General features: G+C 38.6%; 1 protein-coding gene across 2 annotated transcripts; it reads right to left on the bottom strand.

Annotated features, from left to right (window-relative positions):
* Window positions 1-449: 449 nt before the first annotated feature.
* Window positions 450-24,536, bottom strand: ccdc120b (coiled-coil domain containing 120b). 2 transcript variants are annotated; one of them, XM_008410493.2, is made up of 12 exons: window positions 24,397-24,536; window positions 24,185-24,267; window positions 10,917-11,060; window positions 10,734-10,830; window positions 10,184-10,314; window positions 8,079-8,180; window positions 7,861-7,981; window positions 6,958-7,017; window positions 6,687-6,840; window positions 6,467-6,568; window positions 4,827-5,864; window positions 450-2,914 (listed from the first exon to the last, which is right to left on the bottom strand). In XM_008410493.2, exons 4-12 carry the CDS (start codon window positions 10,780-10,782, stop codon window positions 2,818-2,820), a joined length of 1,854 nt encoding a protein of 617 aa, XP_008408715.1. In that variant the 5' UTR covers window positions 10,783-10,830; window positions 10,917-11,060; window positions 24,185-24,267; window positions 24,397-24,536; the 3' UTR covers window positions 450-2,817. The 2 variants fall into 2 exon arrangements, with proteins under 2 accessions (XP_008408715.1, XP_008408714.1); XM_008410492.2 differs by having other exon boundaries at window positions 24,368-24,536.
* Between the last annotated feature and the right edge of the window lie 975 nt (window positions 24,537-25,511).

A 25,511-nucleotide genomic window follows, 5' to 3' on the forward strand; every position in this document is an offset into this window, starting at 1 on the left:
AAACTATCACCACTAGATGGCAGTTTTTCACCAGGATAAGCTGGTGACTTATTTTCCTCTTCTGCGGGTCATTGGTCCCTCAAACAGCATCTTAAATCATGGCCCAAACACCCCGTAACCAATAAAATTGTATTAATTTTGTTTTTCAGACAAATCATTTTCAAAACTGCTTTAATTTTCACTAATGTTTCTAAATGATTGATCTATAAAGTTGTCAAAAGACACGCAAGTATATACATTCCTTAGCAACTAAATACCAAATCACCATATTTATTTTTAAGCAAACATACAGTAATCCAACGATATCACATGAAATTACTGCACTGAAAAATCAAACTTAATCCAAAATACTTTATAAGAACTTAAAAAATCTTTGATAATTGTAATGGAACAATTTTAACTTCATCTACTAAATGTCTTGGAGAAAATACTTCAGAGGAATATAGAGGTAATTTCAACATGACACTTTATTTAGTAGAACAAATGCAAAATCTCAAACGTACAGCAGAGAGCAGGTCTGTTAAGACAAATGTCACAGGCCTGATTAGAAGGAGATGAGGGAAAGATAAAACAGCTGCATTTATATATTTTGAAAAAAAAAAGAGAAAGAAAAAAACAGTCAAATCAAATATCAACGCATCACACTGTTGGATAAAATGGTTTAAACACACACTGGCAATTCCTGCACCAAGAGCTACAGTAGATGGCTACAAAATGTTATAGGTTCATAAATATAATATAGTTTGAATACATTTTGCTTTAGAGCTAAATTCATAGCATTTATTTTGTATTTACAGAGTACATAATATGAAAAATACCTTTCTGACCCCCAGTGCACAGCAGTTTGGTCTTTGATTTCAGGTTTTTAATGAGCTGGGAGGGAGATCTGTGAAGCTGGAAACTGAAACGCATCAGACAGCAGAAAACGTGACATTCCACAGCGTGCTACACTTTAAGACAGTGGAAAAATATAGAGTCACACACTTAAATAATCACATTCAAATTAGTTTTACAATGGCAATGCTTCAAGTATATAACCGACAACAGAAAAAAAAAAGTTATGCTACACCAAACAGTATTTCAGTTTTTTATGCCTCATGGCTTTTCTAAATGCTACCGAGTCTGGTTAGAAAATGAATTATGATGCAGCATATGGTAGAAAAATGTAAAATGAACTTTTTTGTTAAACAACAAAAAAATACCCCAAGCACATGATTTATAGTCCCTACAAATACAGACCAGTTTTCATTTTATTTTACAGGATTTAACAGTGCGAGACCTGCTCACACCTTCGCCGAACGCTGCAGCAGCTCCGCTCACACAAACCACCACTAATGCTCACTTGGGGGGTGGAAGGCATATACTACACCGTTATGAGATTAGTTGGGAATAAAATGCCAGTGTGAAACTCATCAGCACCTTCCTCACCATCTACACACCGTCACTCAGACCTACAGCAGACGTTGAAAAGCCTCTTTGGCTTTGCCTCATAGCAAAATCTCACTGCTGCCCGTCTCCTGGTGACTGTTTAATAGGGAATTAAGGCTTCAGATGTTTATAAAGTGCTCTGTATGACACTCAAATCCAGCTGAATGTAGTTTTATTTTATTTGTTGTCCTACAGTCATGTGCTACAACCATACAGCAGGTCTCACTCCGGCCCTACGCGTTTACCTGCTGCTGGTTTTAACTCGTCTGTTGAGGTCTTAACAGAGAAGGCTTCATTTATTACCCAGCACTTATCTGAATCTAGAAAATAAAAAAAGAGACAATCACATCAGTCTATTAACTAATTGAGTGACATCATCAACGGTTTCACTTTGATTATAACTTTTTACAGATTGTTAGCACAGAAGTTTGCTAAGATATTTGAACCGACCTGATCATCGTTACATTTTTATTGGGATTTTAATGTGATGGACCAACACAAAGCAGCGCATAAATCGAGTAGGAAAAATGATGCATGATTTTCTATGCTTTACAGATAAAAATGTGATTTTGTTTTCAGCTCCCCCTAAGTCAATAACTCTGCGTATAATTGTATGCCTTGCTTTTCTAAACCATCCTGAAAATCATGCATCTTTTTCGTTTTCCTTCATCTTTTTGCACCAGCGTGTTTCGTCCAGTCTGATGACAAAAAGTGGAAAAGTTCATCTGCTACGAATACTTCAGCAAGGCAGTGTTTGTAAACATCTTGGCACTTCCGCCTGAGCGTCATGTCACTACATTTCATGCCTCCCCGTTCGTTTTTATAAAATACTTTTCTTAAAAAAAAAAAAGAAATGCTAGCGAGTGAATGGCAGATGAACAGTGAGGCATGTTTTCACTTTTTTTATATATAGTTTAGAAAAGCAATCGTGTAGCTGTTTTGTTCGAATGGAATGAGACTGTAACTATTGTTTATCACATATTTGAGAAGCAATAAATTACCCTCTGTAATATAGCTGTTTTTATATCAGAATATACAAAATAGTTATTTAGAGATGTCTATATTCTGTAAAAAAGTATACCTTGGGAGATTTATTAGGACCAGACGCGGCGTTTACTGGTATTAGATGTTTCGACAAGTCAGAACCAGTGCACATTCATACAGAAACACTGGGTTACAAGTTTATACTGTTGGAATCAGACAGAACACAGGAAATTCTTCAGTTTTTTCCTCTTCTTTTTTTGAACTATACAGCTACACTTCAGTCCCATTCTGCTGAGGTTGCCATGTTTTGCGTTGTCACTGAGGTCACATTGTATCCACTTGTAACTTTTAATGGAGTCTAGATGAGGCTACAGTGTTTCTGCTGATACGTTGCATCTGTGGTTTTCAGACCAGGGTACCTGGGTCCGCGCTCGGCTCTTTTGGGGTCGCCTCTTGCTTTTGTGGATCTGGAGTTTCCTGGTAGAGAGAAAACTCCATTGATCTGGAAGAAAAATACACACACACACACAAAAAAAAATATGGTCAGTGCATGAAGCCCATAAAGGCAGTACGTTAAAAGTTGAAACATTTAAAAGAAAGAAAAAAAAAAAAAAAAGCACGTCGTCAAGGAGCTACATGGAGAAACAGCGATCACTAGTGTGGAATATACTCCCGGAAAACTGCAAAAGTGCTGAAACACTGATTTCTTTTAAATCAAGGCTAAAAATCCACCTGCTTAGTATTAGTTTTGATTCATAATAACTGGAATATTGATCATTATATGTTATTTGATGTCCATTTGCCTCATCATTTTGATGACGTAATTTGACAAAATTGAATGTTTAATGCACATTTACAATTATGATGCAAAGTACTTTGATATGTTTTGTTGCCACATTTGAGTGTTTTTTATCATGAACAACCCATTTAGGATCATGCACTATCTACAGACTTTGACTAGGTCACTTCAAAAATCATTGTTTTTTTGGGGAACGACTCAGAGACAGGTGTGTATGTGCCCTTCGATCAACATCCTGTCACGTGACCCGGCTGTACTTGAGCTAAAGGTCACAAACTGCAAGATAAATCTGATTGGTAAAGCTTTTGTAAAACAAACAAAGAAGCTAGATGTTAGCATAAGGCTGTAGGTGGGAGGTTTATGCTTATTCAAAAATGCGGCCATAAAATTAGACGCAATTGTAAAAGTGGATGATGGATCCATTCATAGCGTGTAAGGTTAGAGTAACACCACCGTCCTCCGCTGGACAACAGCTAAACAAATATGATCTATAAAAACAGGAAGGTCAAAGAGAAACATACACACACAACATTCTCCTTTTGAGTAATTATCTCCCAAACAAATAAAACCTGCTAACTCCACCTCATTAGGGACTAGTCAGTAAAGTTTGTGTCTTCTGACAGTTACGACCTCCAGCCTCCTTTAAACAGGTGATTAAGTGTAAACTATGTGAAGTCTCTTTATTTTTCCACAAGCACAGAAAAGTCGACAGGCACAAATCACTCAGTGAAAGTCACAAATGTGCTGCAGATTTACGACAAAACACTCACCGTTAAATTCACAGTGACTTGTTGCACACTGAGGTTCAAAAATGTTTAATTGAACTAGAGATAGCAAATGCATTTATTTCTACTATTTAAAACTTCACTAATGCAAAAAGCTAAGCTTAATTCAAAAACGCTACACAGTTTATATATGTTTTTATTTTTTTTGTAAAACTATTTATTACTCATATCATAAATTAAAAGTATGCACCTTCTACATTTGCCACCTCAATCTCACAGGACTACCAGCATTGTCTGTCACAAATGTCTGACAGAAAATTTATAGGAAAAATTTGAGAAGGTTAAGAGTTTTGTTTTTTCTCCACACACATTTCTGACTTCACAATGTAAAAATATCCTAGTCAAAAAATCCTAAATTCATGCCTTTTTCTACTGGAAATTTATAATTTTTCTTGCAAATTTACAACTTTTTAATGTCGGATTATCCAAGTTTATCCAAAACTTTTTTTAATGTTTTTTGGTGTAAATGTACTTATTTTTTACGATGGAAAATTAGAGCGATTGTAGATTAAAAGGAAAAAAAGTCAGACATTATGTTGATTCAGCACGACATAAATTAACATGATCCAGACATTTAATGCTTCTGCTGTTTAATTTGTCTTCTTCTTTTAGCAGTGCATTGTAGTCAGACAATGTGTTGAGTTTCCTTACAAACCACAAGCTAAATACTTTACAGCGTACTGTCTAAACTTAGGGACAGTCTGGAGCATGGAGAGCATTTTTTTCAAAAACAGAATGTTGTTTTGATCTTTTCATTTTACATTAATATGTATAAATTCTAGATTTTGACATAAAATATTCCAGTCATGTAGCGATACTTGTGTACTGACCGTCCATGTAGCGGGTGACCATGGAAGCTTGCTGACTGGGGTATTTGAGGCCTTTGGAGGTTGGCCGTTTCCCCTTGAAGGGACTGGACCTGGTGCACCAGAGGATGGGGGTGCGAGAGTCGAGAGATGCCCGCTTCATGGCCCTTTGAGGCAGAAGGGGGGTAGCCGAAGGCGTTCCTCAAGTACCAGTCCCTCAGTCCCTCCAGGGCGAGTGCTTTATGTAGGCTTCTGGTCGAATCTTCTGGAGTGGGGAGAGAAAACTGCGGGGGCCTACGGCCGAAGGAGGACCCAGTCAGCTCAGTCTGGTATGGGAGTAGGTTGGGGATGGAGGATGTGGTGGTGCCAGTGGCAGGAAGAGGAGACTCGTACGCCGAGAGCAAAATGCCGTCTTGTGAATGTTGCTGCAAAGGAATGAAAGGCCCACAAGATTTGGTCCTGGTGACCTTGACCCTACGGAGCTCCGCCTGGGACCCTCTGAGGACCATGGGGCTGTAAGGACTTGCAGCACTGGGAAGGTTCACCTGGGAGTGGGAGAAGCCGTTGGCATGTGGAGGCACTGCAGCAGTAGAGGAACGAGGAGAGGACATGTCTTGCCAAATTCGGCCTGTGGACTGGTACAACTGGTGCTGCACCTGCATCCTCTGCTGCTTCCCCCAGATGTAGTCCATCAGTAGTTCATTGTAGCCTCCGCTGGCCCCTCTGCCGCCCACTGACAGACGCATTTTACTCTGCTCCACAGAGCCGTCGCCTTGGCTCTCTGGGCTGCCGAGCTGAATCTGCCGCAGTTTGCCGTCGGTCAGGGTCTCGGAGCTCTTGTACGGTCCTCCCCGCTGAGGCATGCCATTTCTGGGTCCAGGCTCGTCTGGCAGGCTGGAGCGATCCAGGAGGGCCTCGGAGCTGTTGCTGCGCCGTGCTCTGGAGCTGTAAGGGCAGCTCCTGCGATCAGAGGACGAGCCCTCCTGAGCCAGGGGAATCATGTACGGCACATCCAGGCTGCCAGACCACTGCTTCAACCCATTGCTGCCCGGTGCATCAGACCTACAGGAGGATTAAACACAAGAACATAAAGAACCACAAAGACAACTGCAGATAAAAATCAGTGGACATTTTCTGTATTTTTAAAGTGAACCATAACATGGCAGCTAAATTGCATCAGTACAGAACTACAAGTGCATCAAACCAAAAAAAATAAATATGAAAAATATGAAGAGCTGCTGTTTTGCAAGTTGTGCTCCTCAACAAACAGTGTGACTGATTAAATATCTTTGACTAGGGCTGTCCAAAATGTGGCTCTGGGGCCAGTTGTGACCTTTGAAATAATTTTGTTCGGCCTCTGATCACATTTTGAAAATGGTAAACAACTGATGACCAAGAAAAATGTGGGAATTGTTTTACTTTCAATAAAGCAACAGTCCAAAGCCATTTTTTTCATGCTTCGTGATATAAATATTTCATAAAAATCTGGTTTATTGTTGAGCAGGTAAAGTAAAAAAAAAAAAAAATCACAATAAACAAATTTTTTTATTTTTAATTTAATGAATCTTGTGGCCCACTAGTAGTTCAGATTTGTCAGTTTTGACCCCCAGGAGAAAAGGTTTGGACACCACTGTGAGATAAAAGCCATAAGAGTCGCTGGGTACCTGACATGAACACTGATTGGAGCAGTTCGGGCCAACAACGGCGTCGCTGGAACACTTCTACCTTCAACATTAGAAGCACTTCTGGGTAAAGAGTGAGTTGGGCTGCAAAAGTCAACACAAAGTTTGTATAACTTACACAATAGAGATTGTATCATGTATGTCTGTATAAGTGACAGAGGGACCAGGCTGGCAGCATACATCTGAACTCTTAGACAATTACCTCACAGAGCTTGTGACCGAGTTGCGACGTGTCCTCATTTCATAGTAAATCTCAACAGGAGAGAGTTTCCTGCTGATCCTGTGGTCGGGGCTTCCCACGGTGAGCCGGGGCTGAGACAGGGAGCGCTGGTCAGCAGCAACGCTGGGTGAAGAGTCTGTGAGGAGAAAAACAGCAGCAAATGGTGACCAACTGCAACATATACACTGATGAATTTCTGGGGTATTTAGGCAGAGTAAAATATTTAGAGAACATTTATGTACAGTCGACTCACCGTTGTCATGTGATGTTGAATCCGACATAGAGCTGGTACTTTCTGACATCACAGTGTCCTCTAAAAGACAGAGATGAGTTCAGGTCATGGGCTGAATAAACATTACTCAGATAGCCCTAAATAAAAATCAGTGCCGTAGTAAGCGTTGCATGTATTTTAATCTCAGTATAAACGCAGCTGTTTTGACGTTTTTAGATTAGACTTCATTAATCGCTCTGGTTCCTCTGGGAAATCCAGTTTCCAGCAGCAGAAGAAACATCTTATCAAGAAACATAAAACAGCAAAATGTAATAAAAACACAAATGGAATTAATTAATGTAATATTTTTAGAGAAATTAAAGAACAAACAGCCATGAAGACCAATATCTCAGTGCTCATCAATAACAGATAAAGGAAGCGGCCATAGACTGTAGAGGTAAATATGTTCCTGATATGCATGACTTGTAATAATATATCCTACCAAATAGTGCATCCAGGCATCCACTGTAATGTCACACACACTGTGTATGACAGAGGCGATTCAACATATTGTGCAGTTCTAGTTCAGATGTGAAGCATTTTACTGAGCTACAATGGCTCAGTCAAAGTCCACACCTAAATTCAATTGAGACTTTAAAGTTGATGTTAACAGACATTTTCCATCCAATCCGACTCAACTGGGGCTCAACAATAGGGAAAAGAAATTAAGCCTCTACGTGTGCAAATGAAGTGTCACGCTTTCAGATTTTTATTTGCACAACAACTGAATACTAAGTAACCTTCTTTACAACAATGCATTACTTTGTGTTGGTCTATCACATCAAATTCAACAAATTGGTTTGTTGTTTGAATGTGAAAAGAGTAGAAATGCATGTGCACGGCACTTAATGTTTGTTTTCATTTGGAAGAAACAATGTCTTTCACCTGTATGACACCCCCTGTGGACTGCCCTCTTGCTGATATGGCCATTTCTGTCTGACTCAGAGTGTCTGCATAGAGCGCCGGTGAAGATTGCCTTCATCTGCTTTCTTTGGCCGGAGTCATCCTGAAGCCAGAAAACGGCTGTTCATATTACGATACAAGCACAAACAGAGATCCAGCTAATGCGTAAAGCACTATTGATATTCAGGGGGATGGCTCACCTCTGCCTTGGTGCTCGGCGCCAGGCCAGCTCTGCGCTGCACCAGTGGGGGTTTCTCCCCGACCTCCAGAGGGAACGCACGCGGCAACTTCCCAGTCAGCTCCTACAGAGGACATTTAGCAACAACTCTTTACTTGTCTGACAGATCCAACATGAGTTTACTGCACATAAATTCTATGAATGGCACGATGCACTAATATTGCAACAAATCAATAGACACAACTGTATATAAACTCCCATCTGTTGTGTCAGGAATAAAATCCTGCAGAAGAGCAGAAACATCTGAGACGAGCCGCTCTGCTGCCAGAACCGTTTGAGTCCAAAAATAGGCGAAGTGAGATGGAGTGACTCACTACACATCCAGCTGAAAATGAAGGGATGTGTTAAACAGCTGCAAAGAAAACCTGAGGGTGCTGTGGTCTTATTAACATGTGCTGACAATTCATTCGATTCATCTGCAGGCCATTGTGTTTGAGAAAACTGTGCGGCAAGTTGCTCCATGAGTCCGAGCTCAACGGTGGTCAAAGAGATCACCTCTTCTCAGTCATATGGAAGAATTCGATTGCTCTGTTAAATACTCTGTCATTAAGAAATGTTTACAGGCATTAATCTAATTTTTATGTCTGTGAAAAAGTAATTTTATTCTATTTAATAGCTTTTTAAAAAAGAGAAAAATGTTAGGACAGTCTACCCATCGAGAGCCTGTTTTACCCGTTTTTTTCACAATAACTAATTTCTGGGAAACAATAAATTGTCCCAGAAATTATTGCAATAAATGATAATATAGTTATTTTGAGACCATTTTCAACTAATATAAAAATGCAAGAGCCCCCTCTCAAAGATCAATAAACTTTAATTTCCATTTAACACTGGAAATTAGAGACATTTTAAGTATCCAAAATAAATAAACGAAGCAACCTAAACAATAAATTAAGTGGATTGTGCAGTCTCAACAAAACACAAATTTCCTTCAGAACATATATTAGGCTCAGACAGAAAAAACTGGAAAAACTGCCAAAAAAAAGTTCAAACTAACCACTTTGTACTGATTGTCAAATGTTTGCAGCATTTTCGAAAATGCTGACTTTTCAGTAATATTTAAGGGCAGCATCTCTAACTATACGAACAAGCATGCAAATGGATATTATCACGCTCATTTTAATCTCTCGTGCGATTAATTGACTTATTACTTATTGTGACAAGCTTATATGTAAGCCATCTATCAATTTCTGACACCTCTCCTCACTTTCAGCTTTGAGATGGGTTGCTAGGATTCTGGATGGTGAGCTGATCATAATCCCTCTTAAGTCATCGCTCTACAATAAACACAATTATCAATTCCTTTCACATTGTACAAACCGAGCAGAAGGACCACAGGCGTTGTGCTCTTTCAGATTATGCACCTGGTGCACAAACCTGGCAGGACCGGTGTGTGAGACCCGTGCAATTGCTCCAAAAAGCTTCTTCAGTTTTGAACGTGGTCTTAAGTAACGGCCTCATACATACGTTGTAGTCAGAATAAATGCACTATTGTTTGGTCGATTCCTTGTAAAGTGTTGCTATGGTGAAATGAACCAGTCATATCTGGTCACTATGTATGTTTGTCTCTGTCTGGAGAGCAACTGGTTTGCATTATGGCCTAAACACACACACACACATACACCACACACGCACGCACACACAACACACACACACACGCACACACACACACACACACACACACACACACACACACACACACACACACACACACACACACAGTGCTTTGAAGGACAAACCTCTCTGAAAATGCTCAGTGACGATGTTACTAGTCGTGTACCTGAGTCGACATGCTAATGTTTCATTTCAGCCATTACTAGTGGAAGTAATAGTGGGGATGTTCTAATTCATTTTGCAGAAAACGTTAAGATGCCTCCAGTTTTAATTGTTTGGTTATACTAGTTTTATTTTTCAGCATCTTGTAAAAGCTAATAATATCCACATGTCCAAGAAAGAAATAGGCTATAATAGGTTTTTTTCACATGGATAAAGGGAATATGTTGGGGTTTTTTTTTTTATCCTGACCTTCATTTGGTACGTCTGAAGACAGAAATGAAAGTCACTCACTGCTTCCTGCAAACACACTTGTTTAAGCTCTCCCACTCTGGCATTGAGGAGAGCCTCCAGGGTCTGCTTCCTCTCCTGCAGAGCTGCAATCCTCTCAGCCTGCAGTTTGCTGTCCTGGCAGCCTTGAACATCTGCAGGCCACAACACATGTAAAGCATCTTTAGATAGCAAACAACAGCAGCTTCACATTTAGAGCAAATGACTCAGGTTTACACGTGCAGTAGCTAAAAAAAAACCTGGTGCAACGAGTGTTTTATCCATCATATCACTGTCTCTTTTTTTCTTTTTTGTACTGTTTTGTTCTCAGATTTCTAGTTTTCTGATTAAAGTATCTTGCAGCTGTGATGACATTGTGTGAACAAAAGATGTTCACACAAGCAGATGTTTTTTCAGCTGACTGGTCCCATGAGAAAACTTGTCAGAATAAAAACAAAAAAAAACAAACAACAAGCTACTAAATAAACTTCTCAGGCCATTTCAAGCTTGTCCAGGCACGATGGGCTGTTTTTTCCTCTGTTTTCTTACACAGTGAGACGACTCTGCTACTCACCAGGAGTCCCCAAACCCATGGATGTTATCAGATGTCCTTTGACCTCCATGCAACGTAACTTTGAGGACACAACTCACTCTCCCAGCGACGCCCTTACCTGGATGAAGTCGGATTAGAGGTCATTTGCATCTGAAAGCCACGGATAGAAATGTTTGCAAGTTTCAATCTTTCCTTCCGTCTGACCTTGCAGCCATCTGTGATGTTGAGGTGTGGAGGGAGCAGCATTTTTTTCTCCAAATTAGCAGTAGATAAACATGGGCGCGGTCTGAATCGTGGGAGACACACAGGGAGGCGCAGCGCCTCGGCTCAGATGGATAACGTCAAATTCTGAGAGAGATGAAAGAAGAAATACACATTAATGTTATTATATTATTATGTTAGAATAAATATGGTACTGTTCTCTGCTGCTTTAGGTTTACAAAAAATAGGAATTTAACAGTAAATCAAACCACATAGTGCAAGTAAAAGGGATAAAGAAAACCAGTGGTTAAAGTTGTAACAATTCACCGATACACTAACTTTAGATACCGCTGCAATGCCTTGCAAATATAAAATGTTTCACACTTTGTCACATTGCAACCACAAACTCTTAAGTATTTTATTTGGATTTTATGAAATAGACAAACACAAGGTAGGGCAAAAATTGTAAAGTTATAACATCAAGGTGGTTTTTAAATTTTTTTTTTTTAAATAAAACATGGGAATACTTAAATTGCACATTTATTAAAGTACAGAGACAACAACTTTAGGCTTGTTTCTTTACACTTTCAATGGACTTAATTGTTGAATTAGAGGGGTTGAAAAAAATGTATCCCACACTTTAAATGTATAAAGAATTAAGCATTACTTTGTGCTTGCCGGTCATATTAAATCCACACAGAAATATCTGTGATTCTACACTAAACCAGTTTTAAGTCTGGTTTTAACATGCGTGTAAGAGATTCTGAACGAATGACTCTAAAATTAGCACTCGACTACAATTAGCAACTAATTAATTTGCAAAAAGATGGGAAATGAGACAGGGTAAGTAACATTAATAATGTATGGACTGAATTAGAGGAGGAGAAATGTATTCTCTTGGTAGTTTGTCCATGTCTTGATTAAAGCAAAGTGAGAAGAACAAGAAGAATGAAACCAAAAGGACTGAAACCTGGTTGGTGGGATCAGTAACAAAAGTAGGAAATCAATGAGTATTATTTTATCTCCTCCTGTCTTGACTTCCAGAGACATAATTCTGAAAATACTTCAATTAAGAAATACACTCAAACCTTTGAAAAGTATTGTTTTCTCTGAACTGAGGCAGATATTGTTTTGTTTCCATGTAGTATATGTGCCAAATGCACAAAGCTTCATCTCTAATATCCAACAGAGACCTGATATCCAAAAATAGTGACAGTGTTTTCTGCCAAAACCCCCTTTACTCATCGCTGCTGGCAGATCGCTGCCATAAACAATCGCCCTTCTGTCTCTTTGCCAGTTGCTTAAATCATAAAACGACATCCGTCAGCCCACAAATCCACGCGCAGGGCTCTTAAGGCCTGGCGCACAATCGCCGTGGCTGAGGCCACTTCAGCCAGCGCTGCGTCTTTGAAACAGAAACATTTATCTACCGGTTAGTTAGAGCAGCCGCCTTCGAAGCTCTGCTCGCAATCAACCGGCTACTTCCTCGTTTTCTGTGAAGACGGACACTAGATGCTCCAAACATTTGTGTTGGCTTCTGTCCTGAAAGTGAACCGGTAGCCAGAGTATGTGTGAAAGCCTCCGCCCCCCTCCACCAAGGCATGCCTGACCTCCCTTTGACAGACAAGTGGGAGCCTTTCACAAAAAACATGTGGCAGACTTACGACTGCCGCCTGGACAAAAGCTCATCACATGAATCCCGTTAGACCGAGTGGAGTCTATGATGATCGGATTTTCACTGCTAATCTACTGGACTAAGAGGAAGTTTTTTTTTGTTGTTGTTTGTTTTACCTGAGATAAACAATACGCCGTCACATCTGTTATCCGATGGGCAGTCGAGTGGAAGAACCGCAGAGAGTAGCGGTTGAGAAAACAAGAGGGAAACATTTGGTATTCATCTAGGCAGCTGAACGCGGGAGCCAAAAGGTTGCCATGCCTCTTAAGAATTGCTCTGTTGTGCCACAGAAACATTTGCTCAGACATTTGGTGCCTTTCTCAATAAAGATGTTCCCACCATCTTGACCAAAAACAAATATTTCACTCTCGCAGCTCTGCTTGTGTTCTTTTAATCCTTTGACATACAAAGAAAAAAAAAACACCACCACATTGTTCCTGTTGGTAAATGTAGATTCAGGGGTATAATTTTCACTTCAACTTTACAGTTTATATTCACCAGATCTGCTGGCTCACAGTGGATGATTTTAACAAGGTTTCATAAGTAAATATCATGCAGCGTTTTCCACTTTGAGGCAACATATGACTACTAAATCGATTCTGTGGGGATTTTATGTGACAGACCCACACAAACTAGTTGGAAAGTGGAAGGAAAACGATTCATGTTTAAAAAAATAAATAACTTATGAAGGTATCTTTTTTGGTGTCAATTAGGTAAAATCAAGTGGTTGCACTTTATCTAGAAGTATAATAGCAAATAACACAAATGTTTGACACTTTCCTTTGTGAAAGAACACTGAAATATATTATTTTCCTTTCAGTACACAATTACTTATTATATAAGGTCTGTGACAGAATATTGGGTTTTATATTAAGAGGAGACATAAGATTTAAAAAAACAGAGTCCGTCCTATATGGGAAAAAAAAAAGAAATGTGTGTGTGTTTGTGGAGTGGATTTAAGGAACTGGTTAAATGCTGGATTGAAACAATAGAAAGACATAACTCAGTTTAAAATAAGATATAAAAAGTCATTTTAAATGCTTCTATGTTGGAGGATGTAAGCTGATGGTAGAGAGTGAAGGACTCACTTACTTACTTAGTGTAAGTAATGGAATGTTTCCCATTCCATTACTTACACTAAGTAAGTAAGTAAGTTACTTACACTTACTTACACTAAGTAAGTGTAAGTAAGTAAGTATCCTCTGGACTTCTGGGTTGCTAGATAAGTATAAGTAAATATTCTCTGGACTATATAAGTGTGCTATAAATTTGTAAAAGTAATGAGTACTTCACAGTTTCTAAGTAATAAAAAAAAACCTAAATGTTCATGTTCTGGAAGATTTTTTTCTGGATTCTAAGTTCATTCTAATTCTTTTTCTGGGTTGCAATAATAGGAGTCTCTATCTAAATAGTAAGTACTCTACAGTTTCTAAAAAATAAGCTAAAGAGTAACTAATAAACTAATAAACTGAGTCTCTGGATTCCACGTTTGTTCTATTCCTTCTTCGAGTTAAAAGTGAGTATTCCAGTTTCTAACAAAATAAAATAAAAAGAGGAAAGGACACATTATGACAGATGGCAACATTCAGACAAAACAAAGGACAAAACAAAGACATGAGTGAAGGCGGTGACGTCAAAGGGCCATGAAACCACGTTGCTCAGCCTCCCGGCAGAAGTCCGATAACGATGTTGTTATCCAGGAATGTCCTTGGGAGCGCTCAGCTCCACAGCTGCATGGATAACAGGAGGGGTGAGGAGGGAAAGAGCGTTGTGTTTACATATCTTCAAGGGGATTGGAAATATGCAGCCCTTCCAATGCAACACGGGGAAAGCCAATTCAGATACAGAATGTCTTCGGTCGGGAAGATTATAAATTTCAATCTTCCCTAAAGTCTCTCTGATACATCTCAGTTCCCAATCATCCAAATTAGTTTGGTCGTTCCACTGAACCGAAACTAACAACATCTCCAAGATCAATTCCATTCCGTTAGTGAGTTTTAGAGTCCTCAGCTGGGCTGCGAGTCTCAGCAAGACTCACATCCAACTTGTGTCTCTGTCCACACCAATAGTCTGAGTGTTCCCTAGTTCGGCCAAGTCCATCACAAATTTGTCGATAAGCCAGGAATCCACAAGCTCCAAACAGCAGAAATCCTGTTATCATGAATAAATCCAGGGTGAATCCCGCCGGGTGTGTCCCCACAGGACAAGAGGGCTCCCCTGAGCCCAGACTTCTCGTCTAGAAAATTTTATCAATTGCATTGAGAGACCGGTTGACCAGATCCATAATTTGTAGATTAGGAGGATGTGCAAAGAAAGGATCCAAAAATATAGAAAGACAGGACAAAAACCGAGCAAGCAAGGCAGTGAGGGAGCAGAGGAAAAAAGTATCCGCCTTAATTGAGAGCTAGAGAGAAATCAATAAATAAAAAATAAAATTTATCATGCGATTAATTGGTTATTATTTCTTATTGTGACTGGCCTATTTGTGACTCTTTAAATAAACTAAACTAATTAGGTGTTAGTTTCTAATGGTCTATTTTGTACAATACCATTTGAATACATTTAAGTTGGTGGTTGTAACGTGATAAACTGTGAAACAGTTCAAAAGGTCTGACAACTTCTTCATGGTGGTATTCATCTCACGAGGACAACATCGTCAACGATGGTCATCCGTCCAGCAAAACAAGCTTTTTTATTCCAACTGAGCTCCTGGTTTCTTTAATTAAATTACTGGAGTCTGTATGGGTCTGGTGTGCGTAACGAGTATCAGATGAGATAAGTTGGCTTTGAACAATACAGTCAGTGTTTGCTACACTTCAGTGTGTAATTATAATAGCCTGGTTGTAGCTCAGCGCTGTGCGTTTATGAGGTTTTGGAGAAGTGGCGGTTTGCACACAAAAAACAGACCCAACAAAGAGGACGACCAGGTTTAAACCTTTGATCATTACGGCGTCTAAAGTACAGGGCACCTGACTGCTAAACGTTCAAAAACATCTGGTTTGCAGATGTGGGCAGGTACAAAGGAAGCAGATTCCAGAGGGATGCTGGTGGGACAGTGGAGAATCAGATAAAGACTCGGAGAGCAGCATCAAAGAAAGGATTACATTAAGGCATCAACAGAAGAGACCCGAGCATCAGATCATCAAAAGCATGTTGACTTTTCATGTGTAGAGCTTTAGATGGCACCCAGGAGGCCGTGTTAGCTAAACATGGGCTGAGAACTACCCTGGTACAGATCACAACACTGGAGAAGCCCGAACGACGCATCTTCATCTTCGGACTAATACACAAGAGATTACAACGTTCACAGTAAGATTAACTCTTCAATTCGTACAGATTTATATGCAGCTTTTATCCCTACATGATTCCAATCGTTCTGTTTCGGTGCTTTTCGTTTTCATCTCACTCACGTTTTATTTATAGAGCATGTTTCATATGGTCAAGTGCTTCCCAACAACAATCAGCAATCACATCAAAAAATACCAACCAGGAAGTAAAATTATAAGGCGACTAGAATAGAAAGTGTCATTAACTGAGGGCACACAATCGTAATCAAATGAGAAAGTACCAGGAACAGAAATCATTATAAAAACACAATTTTCAGATCTTAAGGTCTTGTGTTTAACTAAACAAGAAATAGAGATAAAAACAAAAAAATACATTAATTAAAGTTGCAATGTAGTGTCTATTTCTCAGTCATTACATGACAGTCATAAGTTGTTTCTTGAAGACTTCTCCCAAAAAAGGCAAAAGAAAACAAGATGTCTGAAAATCTGAAAGAAAAAAGTTAATAAAGGTGGAAAATATGATTAATCAATAAATTAGCTAACAAATCATATACTATGCAAATAAAAATCAGCCCTGTATACACTGAATGCATCAGCACTGAGTACTCACTAATTTCTGTCTATAAATCTATCAATAGATGTTTTCAGTTTAGAGAAAATATTCATGTGCTCTGGGGCATAAAAACTATTTTCTTTACTACCGCTATCATTAAACATTGTGCATTTTTATGTGTTCTAGTCCAAAGCAAAAAAAAAAACTGTATATTTGTGAAGACTTCCAGAAATCTGCATCAGTGCATCTTTTCTTTAAAGGAGGGAGTCTCCAAAACAACTATTGGTGAATCAAAAGTGACTGAAACTTCAGTCTTTCTCCAGAACAAAACACCAAACATATTTAGCTGAGAATCCTACTAACACGTTACACGCTGTACCTAGGTGAAAAAAAGTATACTTTAGTATACTAAATTTGAACATACTTTAGTATACTTTTATCGATGTACTTAAACTGTACTATTTTGGAACAACTAATTTTGTGCTTAGTATGCTTTAGTAGTATTAAATTACAAGTAATAGTATATTTTAGTATGCTATACATACTTTTTTGGAACAACTTCAAGTGTACTTAGTGTACTTAAAGTATACTTTTTAAATATAATATTTCAGAGCTTTATTATATTTTGATAAAATTATATTTTGAGTGTAATAATTTGGTCTCGGAATTATATTAAAAACATATATTTCATATACTTCAAATATATTTAAATATACTATTAATATATTAGTAATGTATTTAAATTACACTTATTTATTTTTGATTTCTTGCTTTTGATAATAAACTACAATTTTAATTACTCGTGAAAGTTTTTATTCCTACGTACCTATATTTTAAATGACATGCATAACTATACTACAGTACTTACATGGTTTTAGGCTAAAATTACATGGGAAGATTAATTACACAAGATGCCCAAGGTAATTCAAATATTTTTGTTTTATTACCGACATTTTAAAATTGTCCAATTTTACTCACAACTTTATGAACTTAACATAAATTATCAGTTTACACATCAAAAGTGAACACATGAACATGAAAATTTAAGTGTGACAATAAAGCATGAAAGTGAGGATCAACGACAGAAAATTCCCGTTCACTGCATCTTACAGAATCCTACAAAAAAGAACAATAGAGCAATTAAACAGAGAAAGCATTTGTATTTAAAGTGAACAGAAAAATGGCAAATAAAAAAATAATACAATTTTAAGACGTTGTGGACTCGCCATGTATGTGACATCATAAGAACTGATGATGATTGGGACCGGATGCCTGGGGTGGAAAAACATTTCTGGGTGTCTTCTTTGCCTGTTTATGTTAGAAGTAGAAAAAAAATAGTCAGCAATGTCATAGAATCTGTTGATGTTGGCATTAACTATGAAGCTCTTTTAAATGTGGACTTAAGGAGACAAACTACCTTAAAATATTTCCATCCATGATCTGAACACACTGATCCTTGCAGGGTGGTGAGGGGGGCTGGTGGTGCCCATCTCCAACAGTCATCAGATGAGAGGCAGGGTTCACCCTAGGCAGGGTTCACCCTGGACAGGTCACCAGTCCATCACAGGGCCCTGAAAGCCAACAACAAATAAAATGTATGAAAGAGAAATGTTAGATTAACAAGGACAAAAATTATTTCCAGTTACCTTTAAATCAAATCATGTTTATTAAGCACTTAGTGTTGGTAACACAGCAGTTTTTGTTGTTGAAAATGTAGCTAGCTCCTCATTGAAAAAACAAACTTACATCATGAAGACAATGTGAAGGTTCATCCTCAGAGCTGGTTGGTGACCTGGTGGAGTCAGAGCTTCTTCTTAGACAGAAAAGCCTTTAGGTTTTCTAACATCCGATTTCTCTGGCTTCCTCTTTCATCTTCATTTGCTTAGACTGCAAACATATGTTGAAGATAAAATCATTGATGAACGAGTTAGAACAACAACCACCTCACAATATCAAAGTCTCTTTGTCTTATGGAGCTTAATTAAAACCAGGTTAGTTTATGAATTAAAGTATAAGTCGCAACAAACAGCTTCCTGCAGTTATAACATGAAGCTGAATGATTACTATAGTAATAATCATACAAGTCACAATACAATTGATAAAATAATTATTTAAGAAACCAACGTAAGTTATATATCTTTACTGCACTGTTTATAATTAAATGAAGATAATTAATAAGCAAACTTACCACCAGCTAGCAACACTTAGCAGCCTTCATCTCTCCGGGCTCCTTTTGTGACACACATTTCATTTCCATCAGTTGTTGTCCCGTTGTGTGTTGTCGTCTAACTCGGATTAGGACATCACCAGCTTGAATTCACCAAAATTAGTAACTATTGTCAATGCCCTCTCTACTTTTAAGGCATTATGCGAATAAAATGGCGAATTTGAACAGCGTCTGTTATCTTCCCTGCTTCAAGTTTTTTCTTCTCTTTGGGGCGTTTTTTTAAATAAATGAAAATGTGCAATACCGCCACCATCTGGTCTGGAGTATGAACTGGAGGATTATAAGGTTTTACGTCACACATCTGAAAATTGATTGGATACTTTAAAATTACATCATGATTATCATTTTTTTATTGTATGCTATTTTAATACATAGTAAAAGATTATTAAGGCACTTAAAAATTCATACATATTCATTCATATTTTGTTCACTTAAAATATACTTTTATTTAATATATTAAAAGTGTATTTTGGTACAATTATGTTTAAGTGTGTTTAAAGTTCTAATTTCGAAATTGGTACAAGTGTATTTTTAGTATACTTCAGATATACTTATAGGTAGTACACTTAATATTTAGTATACTTAAAGTGTACTTTCACAAATTTAAGTGAAAGTACACTTAAATTTGTGTAGTAAACTTTTTTTTCACCTGGGTAGGAAGTTCGTTTTCCTTCGTACAGCAGGCGTTTTACAATCTGTAGAAATCAAAACTCACAGCTTGTATGTTTTAAATTCTTCACCCTCCTGAGATCATAACCAGTCGTGTAGTGCCACTATTAGTAAATCATTGCTGAAGAGTCTGACCTCCAAGAAATCCACGTGTTTTTACAACAGTAACTCGTTATGTTTGCTGAGCAGCTGACGCATAAAGGAGCAGCTGGACACGTTCGTCCAGCTTGTCGTGGACAGGTGAGGCCGACACCCGCATGTTGACTATTGTTGGTGTTGACGCAGCTGCTGCTGTTGTCAACTTACACATGGTACCTGCCCCCCCAACCCTGCCGACCGCCTCGGGGCCGGGCTACAAGTCGGCACCTCCAGTTGGATTAGAGCAAGGATCACAGCTTAAAGTTTATTTAGAGCGTGTCTCTTTAAAATGACCATGACAAAGATTGCAGATATGAACACAGCATCCAGCTGTAGCTGAGTTTCCATCACAAATGTGAACAAATCTTTGTCTGTGTTCTGCTGATGTAGAAAAAAAAATCCCAATGAAAGTAAAATCACGTGTGAATAAGCTTGTTCCCGCGATAAGTCGTTACAAATCATGTCAGAGACGGATGTAAACATTTTTATTATAATTCAGCCATTGCCCTGGCATCATCATCTATCAGCCAACAGAGGAGACATCTGTGTCTTATTGGAGCAACAAGCCGCCTGGGAACAGCTATGAATGCTGGGCTTTGGGGAAGTTGGCAATTTTACAGAAGAGCTATGGATTCACCATGTGTGAGTGACTGAGCCTGTCACACTAAACAATAAATTAATTAATTGCATGATAAATTAAAAGAGACAATAATTTTCATTTGCTTGATTTGTTTCTCTTTTCTCTCTCATTTTACAAAAAACTAAATGATAAAAGTCTTCAGTCTGGTGTTTTGTTCTCAACTAAACCTTTTTTGAAGGATAATTTTATTTCCAGTCTTTATAATACATTTAATTTGTTGTTTCTGTTGTTTTATTTATTTATTTTGGATATTCCAAATATCTTCCAGTTCCAGTGTCTAAATGTTCATTAGAATTTAAAGTTTATTGATTTTTGAGAATGTGTTTCATTTCATGCAATTATTACTATTATGTTACTTGAAAATGTTCTCAAAACAACAATGTTATCGTTTATCGCAATAGTTCTGGGACAATCTATCGTCCAGAAAAATTGTTATGACAGGCCTGTGAGTGACACACGACTTTTTATGAACGATGAGACGCTGTGAGAGCTCTGGTGGAGCCAGCTGCACATTGTGCAAAAAACCCCCAAAACCATCATCCTCCAACTACTTCCTGTCTTCTTCTTTGTCGTTTTCACCAGTAGTAACATCCGGTTGTTGACCATGCGACACCTGTGATGGGAAAAAAGGGTTTTCATACAGATGGAAAACCACCTCATCCTGACCATAATAACTTTTTTTAATCTAAAAACGTGATATTTTTTTGTAATATTTAAATTAAGCCAGTTTATTTTCGTAATTTCTAGTTGCACAATTTTATTGTTAATGGAAACCCAGTTACAGACTTGCACTCCGTGTGTTGTCTGTCCTCTGACAGACGACACACCGCAGTCACTGCCGACCGCAGTCACACAGTCCTCTGTGTGACTGCGGTCGGCTCAGTCAGTGTGGAGGTTTTACCCCCACCTGAGCGACCCCAACCAAAGGAACTGTGCGAAAGTTTACGGGAGGTCAGGTGACCCCGACTGACCCCTGATTACGAAGTAATCTCCAGCTGTGCGATCTATATCCACTATATACTGATCCATAAACACACAAGGCAGCACAAAGGAGGCTCACACCGACCAATCACATCGGTGTATTATCCCCCCTTCACTGGCCTTGAGTCACCTTTGCTCCTACCACGGGCAAAACGTAGACCTGCTGATTGCGATCCACCTGGAGTCTGCTGTGATAGGCTGGGGGGAGAGAAGGGGAGTAGCAATAAAGAAAGGAATGTGCTTCTGTAGTCCAAGGGGATTATTTCCATACGTTTCCCCCCCTCCGCTCTACACACCTGGAGGGACTCCTACATGTACTAAAAAGAGTGTTTCTACTCTCTGTAATCCGCTTTGTTGATTTTGGAAGCAGCTCAACGCTTTTGTTTCAGTCAGATTTATGAAGGCAGCCCCAGCCCTGCAGTCAGAGACTTTACTTACACGCACATACAGTAGCTTCTCTGATCTGATTTCATTTTCCCCTTTTGTGCTTCTTTTTTTTGTGCTTATGCAATTTAAAGACAAAGTGGGTTATCTTGTGGCTAACAAGACCACCACTTGATAAGGTCTGGGACTTGATTCCTCCCCAAGGGTGTTTTCATGTTAAATCTGTGCAGATGTTTAAGTAGATCCATGTCAAGAGAGAGCAGAGGACTTTTACTAAGCCAGGTGCTATGGTTATAGAAAAAATAAATAAAAAAGATAAGAAGAGCAGAAATAAAAACAAATAAAAATGACAAACAGGATAAAAAAAACCCTCTGCGATACAACTGGATGTGCACCCAGGGCCGGATTTACATTGATGTGGAGCCCTGGGCTGGAAATTGTTTTGGTTCCCTAAGTAATGCTAATGCTAATTATAGTACATTTATATGTCCTATATATAACCAGATATGAAATGATGATACCAACTGATTAGGTTTAATGCAGCCCTTGTTGTTTCCCCTTCCAAAAAAAAACAACTATAATTTTTCATATACTTTGGTATTGTTTATATGCACAAAAATCCCAAGATATTATTACAACTCACCTGGTGTTAGCCTATTACTCATATAATAGCACAGTGTTTGCAAACCATGTATTCATAAAAAACTAAGAATAATCTGTGGGCACCCCAAATAAACTGTAGCCCTGGGTTACTGCCACTTTAAGCCCTTTCTAAGGTCAAGGCCAGGTTACACCAGGAAATCACTAAATACACCAATGTTAGCAACACCAAACTGCGCTGACAACACTCTTCCATGTTGAAGTTGTTACAGAGGGAAGAAGACCCATTTCCCTGTTTTCAGAACAAATGAGATGTTTAATATGAAATCACAAGAAGCTCAAGAGCTTATAGAGAAAAAACTAATTTTCCTTCAGGCAACAAAGAGACTTTTATAGACTACAGTAAAAATTTATAAAAGATAAAGCTGCTCTCCTTTATCTCTTTGATGATTCCAATTCTATCAGGAAATTCAGGGAAGGAATAGTTTATAATGCTACAGGGCATGAACCATTATTTTGAAGGAATAAAGCTGAGTACTTATGCTGCTACATACTGAACGGTGCAATATAGGCAGTTTTGTTTATTTATTTTTTTAACTTATTATTTTGTACAGCCTCGTCTGTCCCAGACAGTGTTTGCGTCAGTGGCGCTGATAGCTTCGGCTCTGTAACACTGGCTTGTGACATAACAGTTTTATTAATGTGTAACGTAACAGTTTTATTAACATGTAACGTAACATATAAATTAGATCCATTTTCAATTCATCCACAAAGCAGAACTAAATATTTTTGGTTTTAGTTATAGTTTTTCAAGATTGGCATACATCAGAATCAGGCCAAAATCTGATATCAGAGGAACAAAATCTCTGATTAGCACAGATATGACTAATAATTCACTCTCTCAGCTGAATTTCACATTTAAAAACACATGCAGGGAGTGCTAAATTGAAGTGACATGACTTCACATTTGAGGTGATCCAGCAAAAATACAAACCAAAGGAGATATGTCCAGACAAATTATTTCATTTGAAATATCTTAAACATTTGAGTAATGAGATTATGTGTCTAAGATACTTAATGTATCTAAAATAGCATACACTGAATTTTGCAGACTGAAGTTTTTGATCATGAATCAAATAATCAGACTTGGTTCGTTCTTGAAAACATGGACGGACCATTTGTTTACAGAAAGGTAAACCAAGCACTTAAAAAATGACATTTTTCAACTGTCTACCATTGCAAAACACCTAATATCATAAATTTACTAAAGATGGACCTACACAAGATTCCATTAGATGTTTACCAGAAAACAGAGGCGACAATCCCCCTTCAGCTCAAAATAAAACCATATCTAAGTTCTGAAAACAAAGACAAAACAAAAACATGAGGGTAAGTAGATGACCCTGGAGGCACTGACTGACCAACAACTTCTTCTGGATTAGCTTTTTCCACATCCCCACAGGCCTTCTGGTTCAGGAATCTGTTAATAATAGGGCTTAACGAGTCTGCATGGGAACAGGCAGCGCTCATGTAGGTGGAAACAGCGAAACATGTGAGAGACAGCCGTATCAGGATCCTGCCTGAGAATGCAGCAACAGGGAGAAGTTGTATTCCCAGAAAACCTGACACAGATTTGTACTCCTTCATGGCACCAGATTATATTCATGTATATGGATGCGGTCCGCGCATTTCCCGCTTTCAATGTATTGGTGCCAACGAAAAACAGTGCGCTCGCTTGCACCCAGATGAAAAATATTTGGCCTTATTCCATGCAGTCCTTGCATTTAATGCGCAGACGTGTCGTTCAGCAAACAGCATGTCCCCCTCATTAAAGCCCGGCTTGTCAGGCTGCAGCTACCCCGCATTGAGACAGCAACACCGGCTCTTAATGAGCCACCCAGGACTAATTCATTCAAGCAATAACATTTCGCAGGTGTGTCTTTAGGCTGGTCTAAAAACAGGACCGCTGCTTATTTTTTATTTATCTATGTTTTTTTTTAACCCCATTAATACTAATGTTGACGTCGACTTAAATGTTAATGTAACATATAAAAGCAGTGCTGACGAAGATACCCTCGTCCGCCCAGTCAGGATGAGAGAGACATCTTGGAGCTTACCAGGGAGCATGACCGATGCCTTCGAAGGTCTTCGTGGTCCTCTGTAGCAAAACCCAGCCGGGCAAAAACATTCCTGTGGCAGACTAAAAGACAAAAACACCCTTCGGTGAAAAAAGCTACAATTAGCAAAAAGGTGTGGAAATTCGTCGCACGCGATTTAAAAATAAAAAGCCCTCCGCTCACGGTGGCTCCGCGTGCCAATTGTAATTCACCAGCAGCCTCGCGACCTCCGCTGCGTCGGAGCCGCGCGCATCTCAGTCAGCAGAGTCTCTTTTCCGCGAGAAGAAAGCTCCCCCTTCTAAACCGACCGAAGAGCCGCTGTTTTTCACGGCCAGCTGAGACGCTACTGTCACAACACAGAGGCCCCTCCCAGATGTTTCATGCCTCCCAGTGTGCGCTAGTGATACTAATGTCATCCAGTTGTTATTAAGCGGAGTGGCATGAAATGGAAAAGCAGTTAAAGCTAACTGAAGTGATTTTCCTCCTTTCCCTTCTTAGTTCAATAAGATTAGGTGTACTAAACTTACATATATTGTTGCTAGAAATAGTTAAATATTCTAAAAGTAAAATTGTATTTGTATGTGTGTGCGTTAATACACCGAATATATATTTTAGTTCAGAGACGAATGAAAGTCACTTGAATTAACACAGAATAGTCTACAGTGTATTGTGATTGTTTTGTTAAACTATTGCTTTGTCATGAGACAGTATAAGGCGGTCAGCATGGTCACTGCGGACAAATAGTTTTCCTGGAATGGGAAGTAGTTTTTCTGCCATTACAAGAAGATGATTGACGGCATTAAGCCCCTCCTCCTGGCTCTGATTGGTTGTTTTTGACCGGGAGCTGTGCATTTCTTCAGAATCCAATAGCAGCACTTCGAGGAGGTGAAGGAGCTCTATCCTTTCACAGATTTTCTGACTTTTACCTTTACATGGTATTAACATGCAAGAAGAAAAAAACTAGATTTTGAATAAATCTACATAACCCAAGAAGAAGCAGCTAATTGATTGTACAAAATGTAAGGCAATCCTGGAAGAAAATCTGTTATGCGTATCTTCCAGCAGGTCAATAATCCAAAACATAAGCAAAACTAAGCGCATATTTAAACAGTTTAAATTTCTCTGACTAAGCTTGAATCTTTTAAGCAAAGTAGAAAATGTTTCTATATACGATATAAAAAGAAAAAAATTTAAATCACGTCATTTTTTCTCCCCTTTCCTATTTAGCTATTTGATCACAAAAAGACATTAAAATACATTGCAGTCTGAGTGGTATTAGCAAAACAAAAAACCAAAAACAAAAAACGGGGTGAAGCTGGAGTCATAA

The sequence above is a fragment of the Poecilia reticulata genome, linkage group LG5 (assembly GCF_000633615.1).
Source record: "Poecilia reticulata strain Guanapo linkage group LG5, Guppy_female_1.0+MT, whole genome shotgun sequence".
Taxonomy (NCBI): domain Eukaryota; kingdom Metazoa; phylum Chordata; class Actinopteri; order Cyprinodontiformes; family Poeciliidae; genus Poecilia; species Poecilia reticulata.

Excerpts from the sequence above, each read along its gene's own strand:
- ccdc120b (XM_008410493.2), bottom strand. The coding sequence starts at position 10,782 with ATGGAGGTCAAAGGACATCTGATAACATCCATGGGTTTGGGGACTCCT. Across the intron at positions 7,018-7,860 it reads CCACAGGGGGTGTCATACAG|AGGACACTGTGATGTCAGAA; the intron begins GTGAAAGACATT and ends TCTGTCTTTTAG. Across the intron at positions 6,569-6,686 it reads TCGGTCACAAGCTCTGTGAG|CCCAACTCACTCTTTACCCA; the intron begins GTAATTGTCTAA and ends TGACTTTTGCAG.